Here is a 17,754-nt window from a genome sequence, read left to right as displayed (position 1 = left end):
TTAATAAATTATGGTCTCATTAAATCTGTACAAAGTGAAGAGAGGCTTTTATTTTATTTACGGCTTACATCTGACACTACCTGTGCATATACACTTTGCTCCATGTATAGAGGTTTTAAATAATGTAATTCCATATGACATTCATACTGCTACTGAAGACTAAAACACTGGTTGTTCAAGAAGACTGGACGTTGTGGCTCTCCTGTTCTCATGACTCTGCAGGGAACTGAATGTATTTTAACAGCTCCCCTTTCTCCTAACTACTAACTTTCCAATAAAAAAAGGTTTGTTTTTTTTTTTTCCTACTGAATAACATTTAGAATGGTGGCCTGTTTCCTTTGCAGATGTTGGCCTTTATATTATGACTTTCCAGTGCAATATCCATGTAAGCAGCTGTGCAGTATTTGTCATGAGGGTTTGAGTTTAACTGTTTTCCATAGAACTTAAGGGAACAGCTAGAACCCTTACTTCTGTGTCATAAGCTGACTAAATAACTTATTTCTACACAAAAAAAACCCTGCTTTACCTTAGAAAAAGCCCAAGCATTTCAGCCTGCTATCTCGGGAAGCTCTGGCTAAGTGCTCCTTCATGCAAACACATGCCTCTTGCTTTATCCTGCTGCAGACACACAGAAAGAACAAAGTTGCAAAGAAAACCTTGACATGCATTATTCAAGGAAGGTTAGTGACTGGGTGGAACATAAATTTACCAACAACTTTATTATTAAGAAGTTTTATAGAATACTGTCAGGCCAGAATTGATACATAAGTCTGTTCATTTGTTAAAATTACAGTTTGTCTAGAAAGGTTATTTTACATGAAGTACACCACTTAACAGTTTTTTAAAAAGGTTATCACAATATGCAAGGTTATGTCTGTGTGATTGAAATCTTGGAGTGATCCTGACAGCAGACTTAAACTTTAATCCTTCCTAAAATCAAAGTGCTAAATATGAACATTACTGTTGAACAGAAACAGGAAGTTCTGCTGTAAATCTAAGCTGTTTCAATAAGGATAGAGTATGGAGAAGAAGCAGCCTAGAACAGTTAAAGTGGAAAGCTCAGGGTAACTTTTGGTAAATGAACATTGAGTTTTTTTCACCATTATGAGCATTCTCAATGCACAGCTGTCATTTGCCAGTAGAGGGAGAAAAGAAAAGGGTAAATCAAGACTTTATCTACGGCAGTTCCAGTACGCCCATCTCCTCTGATCCATTCAGATACATCTGGAAGGTACAAGAATAATAGGGCTTAGGAAAATGGGATATAATCTAAGACCTGTAAAAGTACAGGGCTTAGCATGACACAGATTTTGTTTAAGTGAAATGAATTATTTGAATTAGTAACTCTGCTAACAAATATTTTTGCTAAAATTAAGTGAGTCTTAGTTTAGAAAAAAAAGGAGAAAATACTGCCTGAGGTACAAAAGTGGTTTGTTTTACCTGCAGAAGATCAGATGATGGTATGTCTGCCAGAGTAGGATTTCCACACTTCTCTTGATATTCTTGAATTAGGGCTGTTGCATCATCAATGCTGTAGGAGGCAAAAGTTTATCAACTTTGTCAACTTAAGCTCTCTATAAAGCCAAGAATTTAGACTATATACACTGAAGCGGAAAAATAAAGTATGAGCCCACATTTTTTAAACTGGATGGGTCCTATCATTTCCCAGTAGAGGAAAACACGACAAGCCTAGCATTTAACCTGTGGCTGTTAATAAAACCAATACATACTAGAATTTAAATGGTTATTTATTGATATAAATATATGTATATTTTGACTGCAGGATAACTGGTAACAAAGTGACTTGCAATACCAAGTATTTGGGGTCTGAAATGAAAGTGCACAACTGCCTGGCAGGTAGCTTCAGCAGCAACACCCTTTTTTTATTTACGTGGAAAATAAAGGGTATTTGTAGCTCTTGAAAAGCTTAGTGGCAAACCCACCAATTCCTAACCCTTGAGTATAGGCAGTTCATTTATTTCTTCAGCATTCTTATTGCCAAAGCTATGAGTCTATGATGCCACTAAGCTGAATACATCTGAAAGTATAGTGAAGCAATTAAATGTTTCCTTTTTTGGTCAGGTTACTTCTATTTTAATTGCATTTGATCGGCTTGCCAGTGCAGGCTCAACAAGCTGTTACTTTGGCTTGAATAACACTGTAAAACTCTATCCTAAGTATACAAAGTAGTGAGGTGGGATTTTTATTTTATTTATTTAACATAGCAATACTAAAAATATTCATGGAGACTTAAGTACTAGAAAATCTCCATGACTTCAAATAAATGAAAATAAAATAAAGAAGATACTAAATTTCTGTAATTACTATCAGTAATGCATCAGCTGTTTTACCTTTTATTAACTTACCAGTCTTTTTTTGCAAAATAATCCACCAGTTCTTTGATTCGGTGAGTATTCATCAGTTGTTGCTTCAACAGTGGAAAATACTTAGTTTTCAAGAATTTTTCATATAGCTTCTCCTTTATGATACTGTCCAAAACCAAAGATCTGATCTACAGATTTAAATTTTAGTAATGGAAAAGTATTAATACTGTAAACATAAGAAATTTTACTTTTGAAGAGAAAGAGCTCCAAGTTTTCTTACTGGACTTACCATACAGCAGGATTTTTATTTTTATTACTACAAAATGGTAGATTTTATGAAGGCTAATCTCAGATTCAGATAGGGGAATGAGTTAAGAAACTTGCCCTTAGAAAGGCAACCCAGAGCAAGGCAAGAGAGAGTGCAGTTTCATAAGCCCTTTGGCCTTTTAGCTTAAAACATCCATTTAGAAAAATGAAGTAGTACTGCTGCAAACAATGCTGTCCCGCACATAGGGGCAGCCTATAACACAGCACTGTGTGTGTATACAAAAAGGTTTTCTAGTTGCATAGCATGAATAAAAAATGCAAAAATCCCTGCAAATGTTGCTATATTTTACATGTGTGCATTGTGTCAATGCTTGGCAAGATCAGGGGAGAGAATAAAAAAGGTTTTGTGTACACTTACCTATCAAAAATGCTTCTAAGTCAAAGGCAAGTGAAATAAGTTTTATTTATTTACCTGAGAAGCAAACACTACTACTTCTCCAGTGTTCATATGTTCATCTATTTGTTGCAGCACAGCTTCTGTGTTACACGTTGATAAGAAACCCTTGCAAAAATAAGTTACAAAATGTTAATATTCTGTGAATGATGAAAGTAGAAACTCTCCCTTCAGAGCAAATATTTAATTTATTAAGGAACAATTAATATTTTAAATTCTAGGTACAAACATTAAATTATCAAACCAGGATCTGTGGTGTTTGACTGAAAGAGTAGTACTCATTCCTTTTAACTCTCAAAAGGGTATTTTGTTGTAGTTATTAAGAGATTTTTTTTGACTCATTGCCAGAAGGCTGAATGTCTTACACTAATGCTGCAATTTGGGAAAATTTTTCTGAGCTTAACTTCAGTGACTGGCAGTCTAAGAATTTAAGATGCTTTTACTAGTGCCAGTTTGCTCATGACAAATATGGGAACAGCCTATAATGCTTCTTCTGGGAGAACAATGCTGAGTATAAATTTCTGGAAGCAAATGAGAAGAGAAAGGAAACTTAAGATACATGAATAGTGAGGCTATAGCTTTACAGCAAAAGGTTTACATTAGAACTTGTGATGCATATCAAGCATCTTTCTAAGAAGTCAGGAGGTTTCACCACTTTTTGTTTTTTCAACACTTTTTCTAAAGTAGGATTCAGTACTTTTCCTACAATCTGCTGTGAAACTAGACCACTGGGTGCTCCTTAGCAATTATATACATTATCATCAATTTCACGCTGCTCTGGCAGGTATATGGCTATGGCTTGGGTTTTGTTGATTTTTCTTTCCCATCAGTTTAATGGGTGGGAACGCACAAAATATCCTCAAATTCATAAAAGGCAAAGTCATATGACAAAGCTACTGGGGATGACTTGAAGCCAGCTGGTTTTGCTTTTTTAAAAAAAAAAAAGAAAAGAAAAAGGAAGGGTTCACATGATCCCTTTCAGAAGGACAAACTCAGAGCAACAGAGCAATAGCCTTTGTGGGTGAGAAATGCTGAACAGCTGTCAGCAGTGACATATTTAAATAAGTTGGTATTATAAGTTACCATCTCTTGCAGCCTGTGTTGAACATAACATGCTTAAAGACATTTCCCTTGCACAGACAGAACAAAAAACTTACCTGAATTTGCTGCTCTCGCTTCTCAGACTCAGGAATCAGCATCAGGCACCCCAAAGTAAAAGCTGGAAGGTCCAGCTGTGCATATTGTTTAGCTATTCCAATGACATCCAAGTCAGCCAGAACAGGACACCTTCAGAAGAAGATTAGGAGTGAAGATCTTGGCTACGATATATATAACTAGATGGCTTACTACTGTCAACAGAACAGCATGGAGATTTTTAGGCCAGATAGAACAATACATTTTGACCTCATCTTATTTTCAGAAACAGCCAAGCTGCGTGACTTGAAGTGTCACAGAATACAAGTGCATGACCATTTTCTAGTTTGAAAAAAATCCCATCTTCAGCCTCTCTTTTTAAACACCCAAGGCCTTATTTTGGGGGGAAATGTTGTCCACCTGTCCAGAGTAAGGCTTTTGTACATGTGTACATGCACAGTAGTGTAGGCACATTCTTCAGCTGGATCCCTTTCTGGTATTTCCTAACTAACTTTTGGTTCAAGTCAGGCTCTCTGAGCTCTGGTTCTTCTTGTGAGCAAGTCAGAGCACGTGGTGAATAAGATAATGATTTATTGTGCTTTTTTACATAGTAAAGCCAATGCAAAACAAAATGGTTTATGTACAGAATGTTTTGGAACATTAATACCATAGGTTACCCACATTTATAAATATGCAGCTATTAGATTTTTGCCATATCAGATTTATTCTTTGTAGGAAAATAAATTCTTTCACTCTTAGACTCTATGTTAATGTTTTAGGAAACGTGCTATATTTTGGGCTAAGAAAGATATTAACTGGACTTTTAGGCTTGACCATGAGTCCTTTAAAAAAGTCAGGACAGGAAAAGACACCCCTCATAGGGACAGTGACTGTCCGGATATATCGGGTTTTGGCAGTCTGTGCTGCTGAGTCCCAGTTCAGAAAGCAGTTCCCAATTCAGAGAGCAGTTCCCAGTACAGTTTCAACAGCCAGGGGTACTGAGTAAACAGCATGTTTGTCAACAGTCTGGGCAAGCACAGAATTTCTTGCTCGGGTATGTATAATTCTGTCCTTCCCACAAGCAGCAAAAGGTTATTCCTCATGCCTCAGGTTCCCCAGTTTTCAGAGCTCCCCTACATGTTCCAGGGCAGGTTGCTGGATGAGAAATTACAAACAGGCATTCCCACTCAAACTAATATAAATGCAGGATGTTCCACCTACTTACCTGAGCAGAATCACAAAACACTGGCAACATTCCTCTAACTGTTTAGGACTTGGTGGACATGAAGCTAATTAATAAAAAAGAGATGATAAAGTAAATACATAATCAAGTTATTAGCTATCATGCTTGTATAGTAACAACCCTACCTGTGAGAGATGGTGACAGAATAACACTTCGCCAAGCTCGACTGAAGTTGGGAATCTGTTGACAACAAAGATTTAAAGTAATAGCCAAATACAGTTGTAATTAAGTGTACTTGTAAACACAGACGTCCTGACCTACTGTAGGTGGAAGAAACCTGTCAATTTTTCTTTTTATCCTGGATGAATTATTCCCTAACATTGCTTTCTTCATCTCATAGTTTTAAGATTTAGCCATGTTTTGACTGATGGCAAAATCATTCTTTCTAAGTTTACAAAACACTCTAAATAAGTGTTTACTGAAGGAGCCACAAGTGCAAAATATGCTATTTCAGTGATTAATAGCAATACTCATTTGCATACTGCATTATGATAAAAAAATCAAAAAGAATCTTTTAATGTGTAACACTTCATGGTGCAGATGGCTGCCATTCACATACACAAATAAATATGATGCTAAATTCCTGTTAAGTGAAGAAAAAGATTAGGAGCTGGAGAATATTTTCTTACCTCCCATAATGAATGAATCCCAGTAATTGCTATCAAAACTCTTCTTAGGTATTGAATCTGGAAAAAAAATCATTATAAAATACTATAGTGTTTTTGAATATTTGGCAATAATCTGCAGAAGTACATTACACTTGTTGTCTGCAGGATGCAAACTTACAGTTGCTAAAGGTACTGATGTTCCTTTGAGAGGAATAACTGATGCATGTGGAAATATGATTTATAGTTCAATAAATTAAATTATCAAAAGCAGTAGCAGCATATGGTTGTTTCAACAAATACTCAAGATTTCTGGAAGTCTTAATACAACTGGTGCTGAAAAATTTATGATCCCACCTTCTTTGCTATTAGTACCTAAATCTCATTAGATTAAAACTAGCTTTAATACCAGCTCCTGATACAACATCTTTTTCCACCTTAGGCTGTAGCAACATTACATGAAGTTTGACAATCAGAGGTAATTAAGATTCTGAATGTCAAAAATCAGGATTACTATCATAATACATACATTTTAGGGGTAATATTTGTGTGTGTGTGTACATGTATACACATACATGCACAGTCTGTGCATATGTGTATATATTTGCACACAAAAATATGCATATTACATTGTAAAATTACAATAACATGAAAAATTTTCAAAATTATTGTAGGATTTACTCTTGCCATCTGAAAGGCTTTGTGCCTTTAAAAAAATAAAACTAGAAATGTTTAAGATCAAAATTCTCAAGCATTACTGCTAAATCACAAATTTCTAAAAGTTTCATCAGTATCTCGGACCCCAAAGTAACCACGTAAATTATCAACAATTGCTCACAGTAAGTTTATAGGTGATGTAGCTGTCCCATTCTTTAGAAATCAGTGGACAAAGAAAGCCTTTTTCTCATCTCGCTGCAGAAATTCATACTTAAAAATTTCTTACCATATTGAAACCAAGGAGTTTCTGTAGAAGCCCATTCCACAGTTGGGAATCATATACTTTGTATTCTAGACTAAGTTCTGTCACCAGTCTAACAGCCTGAAGGAGAGCAAAGACACTGTATTTTAATATTCCTTCATGATCTTCCAACATTTATTGCTTGCCAGCATAATTTTAGATTTTTACAGCATTAATTAGATCTTTAACTCCTGAATGGCCACAACCAAGCCACTTTCAAAATTACTACACGTGAGGAGAATTAAAACAAACCCAAAACCCCCACCTATATATGTTACCACTTTATTTTGTAATTGTAGGAAGGATAAAGTTTTTTTTATCTGTCATTTTCAAATTTTAGACTAGCATGTGTATATAAGAACAGATCACTTCCATTTTATGGCTATAAATTAATAGAAGAGTATACTTCTTTTGTCATATCCTATTGTCTACCTGGAAATCTCACTTACCTGCCCTTATCTTCAGTGTTAAGTTAGCTGTTTACAAAGCATACTCAGGAACACAAAGTAATTGTCAAAGTCAAATTCCTAAGCAGAGTATAACTTAAAACCTATCCCTGGCGTATTAGATAAGTAACTAATGGCTATTCTAAAGATGTATCCTATTAATATTGTATTGATATTAAAGTATGAGCTATGAGTCCAAGTATCTTCAACAACAACAAGAAAGAAAAAAGAAAAGACAAAAAGAAAAGAAAAAAAAAAGAAAGGCTTCTGCACCTAAGATCTTGCTTCCCAGGCAAGACAAGGTCAGGGTACACAAAGGTGGGCAAGTACTAGGGAATAATTATGTGATGGGCCGTTGTCAACAAATCAACAAATTAGGGTTTTTTTGGTCACTGAAAGAGGAGTCTCTGAGGTAACTGCATATTCACTGGTATCTTTCAATATAATTGTGAGTAGCATATAATAAGTAGTGTATGAATAGGACAGAGTACATTAGAGCAACATCTGTTTAGAAATGCACATGCTAGGTAGAAAGGTGTACATTTCACACAATGTGTAACAAACAAAAATTTACAAAGGATGTAAAAATCATACCGTGGGTTCATGGCTGTGATTTTTCCACAGCCCTTTAATCATTCCTTCCTTAGGATTCCTATGAAATGATTCATAAGTATATGGAATATTCAAGATTTCAAACTCCGCCAGATAAATGAAGCATTTTAGAAGATACCTGTAAAAAAAGTCCCCCCAAACCCAGGAGTTAATGATATTTATATGAATTATAGTATGATCATCACTGTAATCAAGCTCAGGATGATATTGGAATAGTGTTCTTCTGTTGCTTTAAAAAAAAAAAAAAAAAAAAGGAAAAAATAATGTAGACTGTATTTGTACTTATGAAGGAGACCTTAATGAAGTAAAAAACTTCAATTGCTTAGGGAAACCTCATTCACCTGAATGATGGATGCTTTGGATCATCTCTAAAGATAAACCAGTTACTGTAACTTTTACAACTAAAATTTCATTCATGCACAGATAATGCATATTTACAGAAACCTGTGTGTAGCTATTTGTATGGTATACTCTCAAAAAAACACTTTCCACTAAAAAGTCCCCAGTTCCAGACTACCAGCAGAAACTCTTTTCTAGATCTATTGTAAGGAAGTTAGTTTTACAGATATTTTCAAAGAAACAACATTGTGCTACAGTGGTTTGGTTCCTTATTTTTGCAGAAGACTATGTCTTTGCAAGACGGCCCTTTCCAAACTCTGATGAACAGAATACTATATACATAAGTGGGAGAAAATGCTTCAGTTACTAGAGAAGTAACCACAATCTATGCAAAATGGAACAAAGTATTTTCCACGTACTATTATGTTACTTTCAGGTTTACAAATTAGGACTGTGATGTACTGGACTGCATTACAGTCAAGTTAAAAGATCTAATTATGCTCCTCAGATTTTTAAAACTCAAAAAACAGATCAGTAAAAAATAATTCTCCAAATATCACATATTTTTTTCCAATGGCTGTTGAAGACCAACAAAACAACATTATTAAATGGAACACCTTAAGGAAAATTCATCTTACTTTACGTTCTCAATGGGTTTCTTGAAGAGTGATTCCACAGTGTTGGTATCTGCCAAGTAGAGCAGACACTTCAGTGCTCTGCTCCTGTGAGCAAATGTCAACTGAGTAACACCAATCGGCTGAGGGGGGGAAAAAAATCAACATTGGAAAATCACAACTGGCTGAACAACTAGAGTGTTACAGATGTCTAATGTGATCCTTTCTGAGATGTTTTGATTCATTTAGTAGAAATATATGCTAAATAACAGACTGGTTCACCTTCAACTTTTATACCAACCAGTTACAATATGTCAACTTCAAAGAACACTGCTAAACCAGAAGGTTTTCTAGATTTAAGACTATTAATGCAGCAAGAAAAATACTTTTGAAATGTAGTATCACAAATACATTTAGTAAGTGTGAAAGACTGAAGGTTAAAGTTATGCTAAAACAATTTTACCGCTCTGCTTTAATTCCACCCAGAGCAAACCAATGCATTACACCTGCCTAAAGCACATTCTAGAAAGCGTTTAATGAAGTTATTTTTGGACAATATCAACAACAAATCTAGAAAATCCAGAGGTCAAGGGCTGCTTTTGACAGTCAATAGCAAAATTCAACAAACACCACGGTTTTACTCCAAAGGTGTGGGGTGGAGAAACGTAGAGCTCATACAGGTATATAAACCATCCAAAACAGAAAGGCCATAGATTGAAACCCATATAATTAAGCAGACACCACTTGATTTTAGCAAGAGGTAAAAATTTTATAAGTAGCAAGCTAAAATAAGAGTTCAGAAACTTACAGATGTGGTAGATGTTGTAACCACGAAAAGCATTCTTGAACTATAATCCATTGGGCACGACTGAAGTAGATATATAACTCTGCAAAAATGCATTTTTGTACAGCATTACTACTTATTTTGTACAGCATAGCTACTGAAATACAATGTACTAATAGTTATTCAAATGTAAATATATTTCCCTGTCAAAAAGAGATTAAGGATAAGAGATTCTATGGGTATAGAGAAAACCTCCTAATAGATACTTCCAAGTACTTACCTGCATCTGTGAAGTTATTGCAAATGGCATTTCATTGCCTAAATAAGTATTTGACAATTTGAAACTGATGTCACCAGAAAGTAAAAATAAGAACACAGCAGTGAGTTCCAAATCAGACACACTATTTAAGTTTCTTGAAAAAGCCAGATACAGTTAAACTTGCAAAGTAACAATAATTCATCGCATTATGTGTAAGACAACACACATACCTTCGGAGTTCTTCATCTTCTCCTACATCTCCAAAGATTTCTTGATTTTTCTTTAAAAAGACATGAAAATCTAGTTGTGAGAATTCTCTAAATTGTTTGGATAAATAGCTGCGTCATAGACTTCCTTAAACCCTGTCTTAAAAGCTGGGCACCCCTGCTAATGCAGCCAAGGAAAGGAATTCTGGTTTTATCAGTCCTTTCTTTATTTAACTGTATGCTTGGCAGCCACTGCCATTCCTCAGCCTGCTAACTGGTCTTTTGAAGCAGAGGCAATGCCTGCTCCCTGCTCTTTCTCATCCAGCTGCATAGTCAGCAATTAACTCTCTGTTACCCAAGTTGCAACAGGAGAGGACTAATTCTATTTCCGATTCTCAAATCATTGTTTGATGAGGCTAATATATTTACAACTCCTTTACTCCTTTACCGTAGCACCAAAAATAAGATTTTAATCTCTATACAGAGAGAAGGGAAAGCATTTCAAATCATTCTCACTAGAAACAGTGGTGTGCAACAATATTAGAAAGGTACTGAAATTATCAGCAGTCTGAATTCAGATGCATCTTAAATAGATTCATAAGCACTAAAGGCAAATTGTGCAAAATAAAACTTAGTCTTTCGACCAGTGATAAAAGTATATATATTTTATGCAATCAATCGTTTTTCTACAAAACCAAATCTCCAGTGATGACTTACTTCTGAGGGCAGTATACTCTGACATAGCCATTTATCCAGCAGTTTATCCCAAATTTTGTTCATATCCAAATCATTAATTTCAGCTATCTCCTTAGCTGCCATATGGATATCTACATAAATAGGTAGAGATGATATATTTACAAACTTAGCATTTTTTAAAGAACTTCTTTTTGCTCTTTTGAAACTAGATTATGGATACTCACCTGGATAATCTCTACCAGTTGGATTTTGGATTCTTTGGTCTATACTGTGGTGTTCGTATAGTGAAATGATAAGATTTGCTGGTTTCCCAATAGCTTTTAAATGCTCTCCTGTGTTCAAGTTATGCTTTATTAGAACATTTTCAGTTGCTGATAGCTTATACTGAATATATAATTTCTTCTGTAGGACTTCTGCTTTTTCACGTGAGTCATCCTTTAGCAAAACACAACAGTTTTATATAAAACAATGTCCTTTTATTCAAAAGCACTAGAAAAAATCATCTTAACTTTCTGCAGACTAAAACAGTGAACTGAGTAGCAAGATCTGTTCTTCAGATGCATCCCCATACCTGTATCTGCAGGTATTTTTTCTGTAAATAGACAGTATCAACCATGATGCTCTAGCGAGAAAATGTATTTTGAAAAAAAAAAATTGTAAACAAAGGTATGTTGTGAAAAAGCCAAATAAAATATGCACCAGTACAAAAAATTAAGACATTGTGAGGCAAGATGGAGAAGAAAAAAATTTAATATTAAATTCTGGCTGCTAGAATTAGTTTAATTTTGGCACATTTCTGTGTAAAGATGTGACTGAGTATCAGAGAATTATCTAGTATTCATTGTGTTGCAACAACTCCCTAGCAAGTTTAATATTTATAAGCAAGGATGAGATTCTTATTCACCTTCCCCTACCAAGCCTTTAAAAATTAGCCTGAGAATCAACTTAAAGCAGATTTTCTTTATACATACTACTATAAATAGCTAGAGAATCTTGGAACTCAAACTAAAAGTTAATAATGCTATTGATTTAACAGTGGGAACAGATGCATACAACACAAGAAAGAACTTATTATTCTTCCTTAAAGGCGTACATTTTTTGTCCAGTGTACAAGAACTGTAAGCCTAATTTTTACTAGTTGTGAGAAGAATGTTACTGGACAGAGAGGGTTCTTCAGAGGGGGTCACTTACACAGTTACATTCCCAAAAGAAAGTACTTCCCATATCAGGGTTGATTATGGTACAGTTTAGATGCCACTACGCAAAACACCCAAGACAAAACGCTCATGTAAGTACCCAACTATACAACAAGTCTTCCAGCAGTTTACTGTTACCTTAACTGTAGTATTCTTTAGCCATTTCTCAGTTAGAGAGAGACAGAATTTCAATGCCTGAACATAGTCAGGACCTTTTTAAAAGGAAAAAAAAAAAGGGGGGGGGGGGGGGAAGTAAATAAAGTAAGTTTTCATTAGTCTTTTCCACAGTATACAGTATATTCATTTGATTTTAAAGAATCAAAAAAAAAAAGTAGAAGCTATTTAAAATATTAGGAAAACTCTTGTGCCTGAAGAGCAAAAAATATTATCTATTTGGATTCAGATAAAAGAGAAGCTAGCTTGAATTTGGCTGAAATATTTGTTTTTGCTGATAAACATGTTTGAAGATGGTATGAACATGCAGAAACTTTAAGCAAGAAAACATGGCTTAAAAAAAGAGAGAAAAAAGCATGTAATAGCAATGCTGTGTAATGAAATGGCTGTTTTTCTAACCTACTGTTCAAAGTTTGATGTAGGAGACAAATGCATTTTTATTCTCAAACTTCCCCGGGTTTTATCCAAGAATACTGGACAAATGTTTGGTCACAAGCTAGCTTTTCTTTTCTCAAAACTATTCTCCTCCTGGTGTTACTTTACATGACATATGCATTTTACCTATTGGAAATTCTTGTGCAATCTTGTGAGCAATAGCTGCAGCCCACTCTGGATTAATTATAGACAGCAGGTATGACTGAATCGTCTGCACAGTTTTAGTTGTTTCCTTGTTAACAACCGATGTATATCCTGCATTCCTCATTTCAAATATTTTTGGTTTCAGTTTTTTTTCAAAGACATGTCGAGCTGCAGACATGTGTAAGGTATCCAGTGAAACCTAGAAAAACATTGAAGTAGATAAGAGTTGCCAGAAGTTCTATAGTGAGGACAAAATTGAGGACAACATCATGCAAAAGACAGATAAAAGCTCTTTTTTTTTCCTGGGTGGTGGGGTGGGTGTGGGTGGTGGAATGATAATTTTGAAATAAATTCTTTTAAGATGCTACTTTACCTTCATTAGTTTGGAAATCAATAGAAGTGTTGGGAAGGATTCCTCACTGAGCTCTGCAGCTGAAAGGAAAGAGACAGATGCCTATGATATTATCGCAGTCTGCTTGCGGCTTTCTCTATGAAATTAAGCACTTTCAGTTTATTGTTAGATGCAGACCTCCACTAGGAGAAAAAGAATATAATCTTAATTATCCACACTGGCCTGGGAAGTGGGATATGTGAATTACTTTGGTCTTTGAAAGGTCCTAAGAAAAGACTTGGAGGACAGAATTCTGCACTGTATGTATCATCTTAGCTCCACTGAAAGCCAGTTAACCCCACCAGTAGCAATTTAGGAGCCCAATTGTTTTCAGAAGTAAACAGTTGGGATGAAAACTGTATTAATAAAGAAAACCAAATAATATAAAATATATACAGTAGAACTTTAAAGTTCACAGATAGCAGAGAATTATACATATATCTAGCCATGAAAAACACTGAACATACATATAATGTTCCAGAAACACTGTGCTGTTCTAAAGAATATCAGATGAAAGGGCAGTCTGGTTTGAGCAGCTGGAGATAAGGGAATCACACGCTCTAAAACATATTGGTGTTCTACGTCTACTGGTGGAGAAATTCTTTTGTAAGATTCCAGATGCTTGAGAAGGCTCAAAGCCTGGGGGAAAAAGAAAAAAAAAATAGGAAAAAAAAAATAAGGAAAAAAGCAAAAACCCCACAGAACTACTATATTCCTCCCTGACCCCTCCCTGCCCCCCGCCCCTCCAGTAAACACACTTATGTCCTGGAGCCATAAGGCTTTTTTGGCATAGATTGTATGTTTTGGCATATCTGTAGTTTTTATTTTTATCCCTGCTATGAGCCATTGCTGAGAAATAGCTAGAGATCACTACTTCTTAAATGCCATTTTCTGAATGAGTGCTGTGTGGATAGAAGAATTCAATTAATTTTAACAGACTCTTGAATAGCTACACTAATAAATAGACAAAGTAGAATAGAAATGCCATTAGCAAGGTAACAGCAATATATTTGGACATACCTGATTTAGCCGGATACTGGTGTTCTTTTCATCAGCATTTTGCATCGCTTTCAGGACAATTTCAATAGTTTCATAGTCATAAGGATCAAGCTGTTGAAAATAATGATCTATTTTAAAAGATTTCTCTTATAAAAGCATACAACTGTCTTAACTTTTCCCAAATTTAATACCAACTGTACTGTTTCTTCAGTGTGATGTCAATATAAGCATGTTTCTCAAAAAAAAAACCAAAACCCACCCCCCCCCCGACTTCCACTACATAGTCCTAAATCCTAAAAAAATTGTCAGGTTATTGCAGAAAGACCAAACACGAAATTATGAGGAGGAAAACCCCAAAAAACTCAACAAACCTAAACCCCCCAACAACAGAAAACAAAACCAGGCAAACAAAAAACCCTCAAGATATATTTTTTTTTGCCCCTATCTATTTTAAATGTCGCACTTTGAAATATTTCCACTGTGGTATGGTACTTAGAAATGACGTTTTAGTTTGATTATTTTCTGATTGTTTTTAAGGCAAGTGGGAAGAAAGACTCTACCTGTCTTTAAAGAAAATTAGGTATGTTGCTCTGGGTTTTTTTCTTCTAGAAAAATAGAAAATTGAAACTTACATACATTCTTTTGCAAAATATGAAAAAATACAATCTTTTCAAATTTTCGTGGAATTTTTAATCTGTCATTCAAGAGATGTGCAGTATTTGAGACTGGATGCATACTCCAGGGATTCCTTTTGCCTGTTTTGTTGTGCTTTTTTTTGTGGGGGGTTTTGGTTGTTTGGTTTTTTTCTTTTTTACCTTGTACAATATTCCACTAAGGCTAGTGACCAGGTCTTTCGTACTTTTCAGTAGAGGAATAATTTCTAGTGCTCTAGCTAGTAATGTGGAATGAGGTTGCTTCTTGCTGTATTCTGCAGAGTCATCTTCAACATGATTTGTATTAGCATTCTGGAGAAGAAGTGTTTCAATGCAAAGCTGCAGTGCGGCATCACTGTCCAGCATGAAAGTGCTAGGAGAGGACAGAATATTATTTTCTCTGTGACTTTTGGTGTCATCAAGGTGCATATTTCCTTATGAATAAATTGACCAGAGACCAGTATGCATTCTGATTAATACTTAAAAATACCACACACACACCCCCCGCCAATTGCCTATTACATTAATTGGGATCTATTTAAACCAAAATAGATTTCAGTAGGCATGGTTATTATTACAGCAACAGTTAAGCACAATTGATTTTCTTAACTATTACCTGCAGTAATTCAATATGAGATCTGTGTCCACTTTTGGATTTTGTACCAGTGTTCTTATGAGTTCCTTCTTCCTTATTGCTGGTTGTCTAAATACAGTCTCGAAAGAAATCTACAGATAAATAAACAGTTTATCTTTTTCCCAAAGAAGTCTTTTAGATAATATCAAGACTAATTCCTTATATAGTTAACCTTCTACTAATTCCTTATATAGTTAACCTTCAATCCAGACACTTTCAGAGCAGGAAAACGCAGTGCATTTGCTGACTGTGCCCTGTGCCAAATAATACTTAAGCACTTAAAAATTCTTTTTTAGCACCCTCAATTATTGTGTATCTCAAGTTTCTGAGGTTTATGTAAGCAGACAAGCAGAATGAAAAATTAAAAACCAAACAAACCCCCAACTTTCCTTACATTGGAATTGGAAAACTAAAAGTCACAATATATCTCAGAACATACTGACATTTCATCAGTTCATAAAACCCTAAAATCAATCAATCAAACTTACACCAAATTTACCAAGTTGGATACCCCATTCTGCATCAGTAACCAATTCTTGGAATTTCTTTTTTTCTTCTGCTTCACCACATTGGTTAGCAAGCTGTGCTCCAATCAGAGCTACTGCCTAAAAAGAGTGAGAAGGGAAATGTCTAAAAGTATAATAAAAAATCTGAATATTGGAATCCCAAGGTCTAAATCCTTAGAGGAACTTAAAACAATTCATACATGATCACACAAGTGTGTAAAATGAAAAACAAACCTCACAGAAGGTAGCACCAAGATCACCCCACCTCCTGAGTCAGCAGTTCAAAACTACTTTAAAATTGGGTTTCTTCCTCAAAAATATTCTTAGTATGGTACTAGTGAAACTAATACAAAAGGTATTTTTTAGACATCATCTTTTCTCCAAATTTATGATCCTGTCTCTCCCCATTTCTTTGTTGTGCCTTACTTCCCATCTTCCTTTATATTTTAATAGATGTATTTATTTACTCATTCCATTCTTGACAACTGCTATCAGAGAACAATTTTTCCAAAATATAATGTGGGTATAAATTATGATGGGACCTGAAATAAACAATTTCAGGCTTTGGAATAAGTCATGATGAGGTAATATAATGGCTGGACTTTTATCACGCTAACTATTTACAGCAACTGCCTGTGCACAATCTTACACTGTGGCAAAGAGAGGTAGCTTCTCTCTCAGTGGCGCCCTAAATGACGAACATGTTCAAAGAGCTATAGCCTTAATAATGGCACTTCCATATGATATTGCTGACATCTTTTTTAAAGAAACTCTTTAACAATCTCTATTTGCTGAAGAAATACATTCCCTTGTGAATTTACCAAAACTTTTCTGTAATTTTGCCATGTATTGTCTATGACGTCCCACAGCTTATTGAACATATCTTCCTTGGGCAAAACTGTGCAATAGCCCAATGCCAGGTTCTGATCTATGTCTCGACAGTTAAACACCTTCGTTGGGGGGAAGGAAAAAGAGAAGAAGAAAAAAAGATAAAATTATAAACATTAGGAATTTATTTTAATAGGTCTCTTTGTACAAAGTATAACACTTGAAAAGTACTCTGTAATTTAGAGGTGTGTTGGGACTTTAAGTTGGAGGAAATATGAGAATAAGAATGCATTTCAGGTTTAGAACTTAAAAATTGAAGTATACTGAAGCCAGTCTAAAAGTATCTTTCCTTAGTCTAAACTGCCTTAGAAGATGGTATATTGTAGGTTTTGCAGACAGCTGTTTTAAAAATTCCCATCAACTAGAAGTCTACAAATCTAAAAGAAACCAGGATTGAAAATTAGATAAAGGATACCTACAGATCATAAAGGCCATTATTATAATTTAGGAGTTCTGAAAGGATCCCTCAAAGATGAAGCTCCCACTCTATATAACCTTTCAGGCAGAAGCAAATAGTGTGTGATCAAAAAGCCACTGTCTTTAAGAGGCTCAAATACAGCAGGGCTACAACACGTGGCTGCCACCAAGGTGGTGTCTGTGCAAAGGCTGTTCAGAAACATATGCTCTGGCTGTGGTGGGAGGTGAGGCAGCTGGGACTGCAGAAGGCAAAGCTGTCAGGCCACCCAGCCCTCCCCTGCCCCATTCTGGTGTTGAGACATAAGGTTGTGGAACCCAGTCCCTTCCTGCCACTGCAATGCTTTCAGTACTTCCCTTCACCTTTGCTATGGTTTTC

General features: G+C 35.3%; 1 protein-coding gene across 8 annotated transcripts in view; it reads right to left on the bottom strand.

Moving 5' to 3' along the window:
• Positions 1–700: 700 nt before the first annotated feature.
• Positions 701–17,754, bottom strand: part of KNTC1 (kinetochore associated 1) — a 41,471-nt gene continuing 24,417 nt past the window's right edge. For 6 of the 8 annotated variants that reach the window (XM_037375487.1, XM_037375489.1, XM_037375488.1 and 3 more), the window contains exons 41-64: positions 16,895–17,023; positions 16,056–16,172; positions 15,550–15,659; positions 15,096–15,306; positions 14,302–14,391; positions 13,749–13,920; positions 13,264–13,322; positions 12,873–13,089; positions 12,276–12,349; positions 11,166–11,376; positions 10,963–11,072; positions 10,270–10,319; positions 9,805–9,883; positions 9,021–9,139; positions 8,026–8,161; positions 6,971–7,066; positions 6,052–6,108; positions 5,548–5,602; positions 5,405–5,468; positions 4,203–4,332; positions 3,064–3,153; positions 2,367–2,512; positions 1,441–1,531; positions 701–1,224 (exon numbers count right to left, since the gene is read on the bottom strand). In XM_037375487.1, the coding sequence (XP_037231384.1) occupies positions 1,177–1,224; positions 1,441–1,531; positions 2,367–2,512; positions 3,064–3,153; positions 4,203–4,332; positions 5,405–5,468; positions 5,548–5,602; positions 6,052–6,108; positions 6,971–7,066; positions 8,026–8,161; positions 9,021–9,139; positions 9,805–9,883; positions 10,270–10,319; positions 10,963–11,072; positions 11,166–11,376; positions 12,276–12,349; positions 12,873–13,089; positions 13,264–13,322; positions 13,749–13,920; positions 14,302–14,391; positions 15,096–15,306; positions 15,550–15,659; positions 16,056–16,172; positions 16,895–17,023 (2,661 nt within the window). In that variant the 3' untranslated portion in view covers positions 701–1,176. Of the gene's footprint in view, positions 1,225–1,440; positions 1,532–2,366; positions 2,513–3,063; positions 3,154–4,202; positions 4,333–5,404; positions 5,469–5,547; positions 5,603–6,051; positions 6,109–6,970; positions 7,067–8,025; positions 8,162–9,020; positions 9,140–9,804; positions 9,884–10,269; positions 10,320–10,958; positions 11,073–11,165; positions 11,377–12,275; positions 12,350–12,872; positions 13,090–13,263; positions 13,323–13,748; positions 13,921–14,301; positions 14,392–15,095; positions 15,307–15,549; positions 15,660–16,055; positions 16,173–16,894; positions 17,024–17,754 lie in introns of those variants that run through there. The other 2 variants (XR_005102301.1, XR_005102302.1) reach the window with 2 other exon arrangements.

The sequence above is a fragment of the Falco rusticolus genome, chromosome 1 (genome assembly GCF_015220075.1).
Source record: "Falco rusticolus isolate bFalRus1 chromosome 1, bFalRus1.pri, whole genome shotgun sequence".
In the NCBI taxonomy this organism is placed as follows: domain Eukaryota; kingdom Metazoa; phylum Chordata; class Aves; order Falconiformes; family Falconidae; genus Falco; species Falco rusticolus.
Note: the sequence above shows the minus strand (reverse complement) of the source record. Positions and strands in the feature narration are given on the sequence as shown.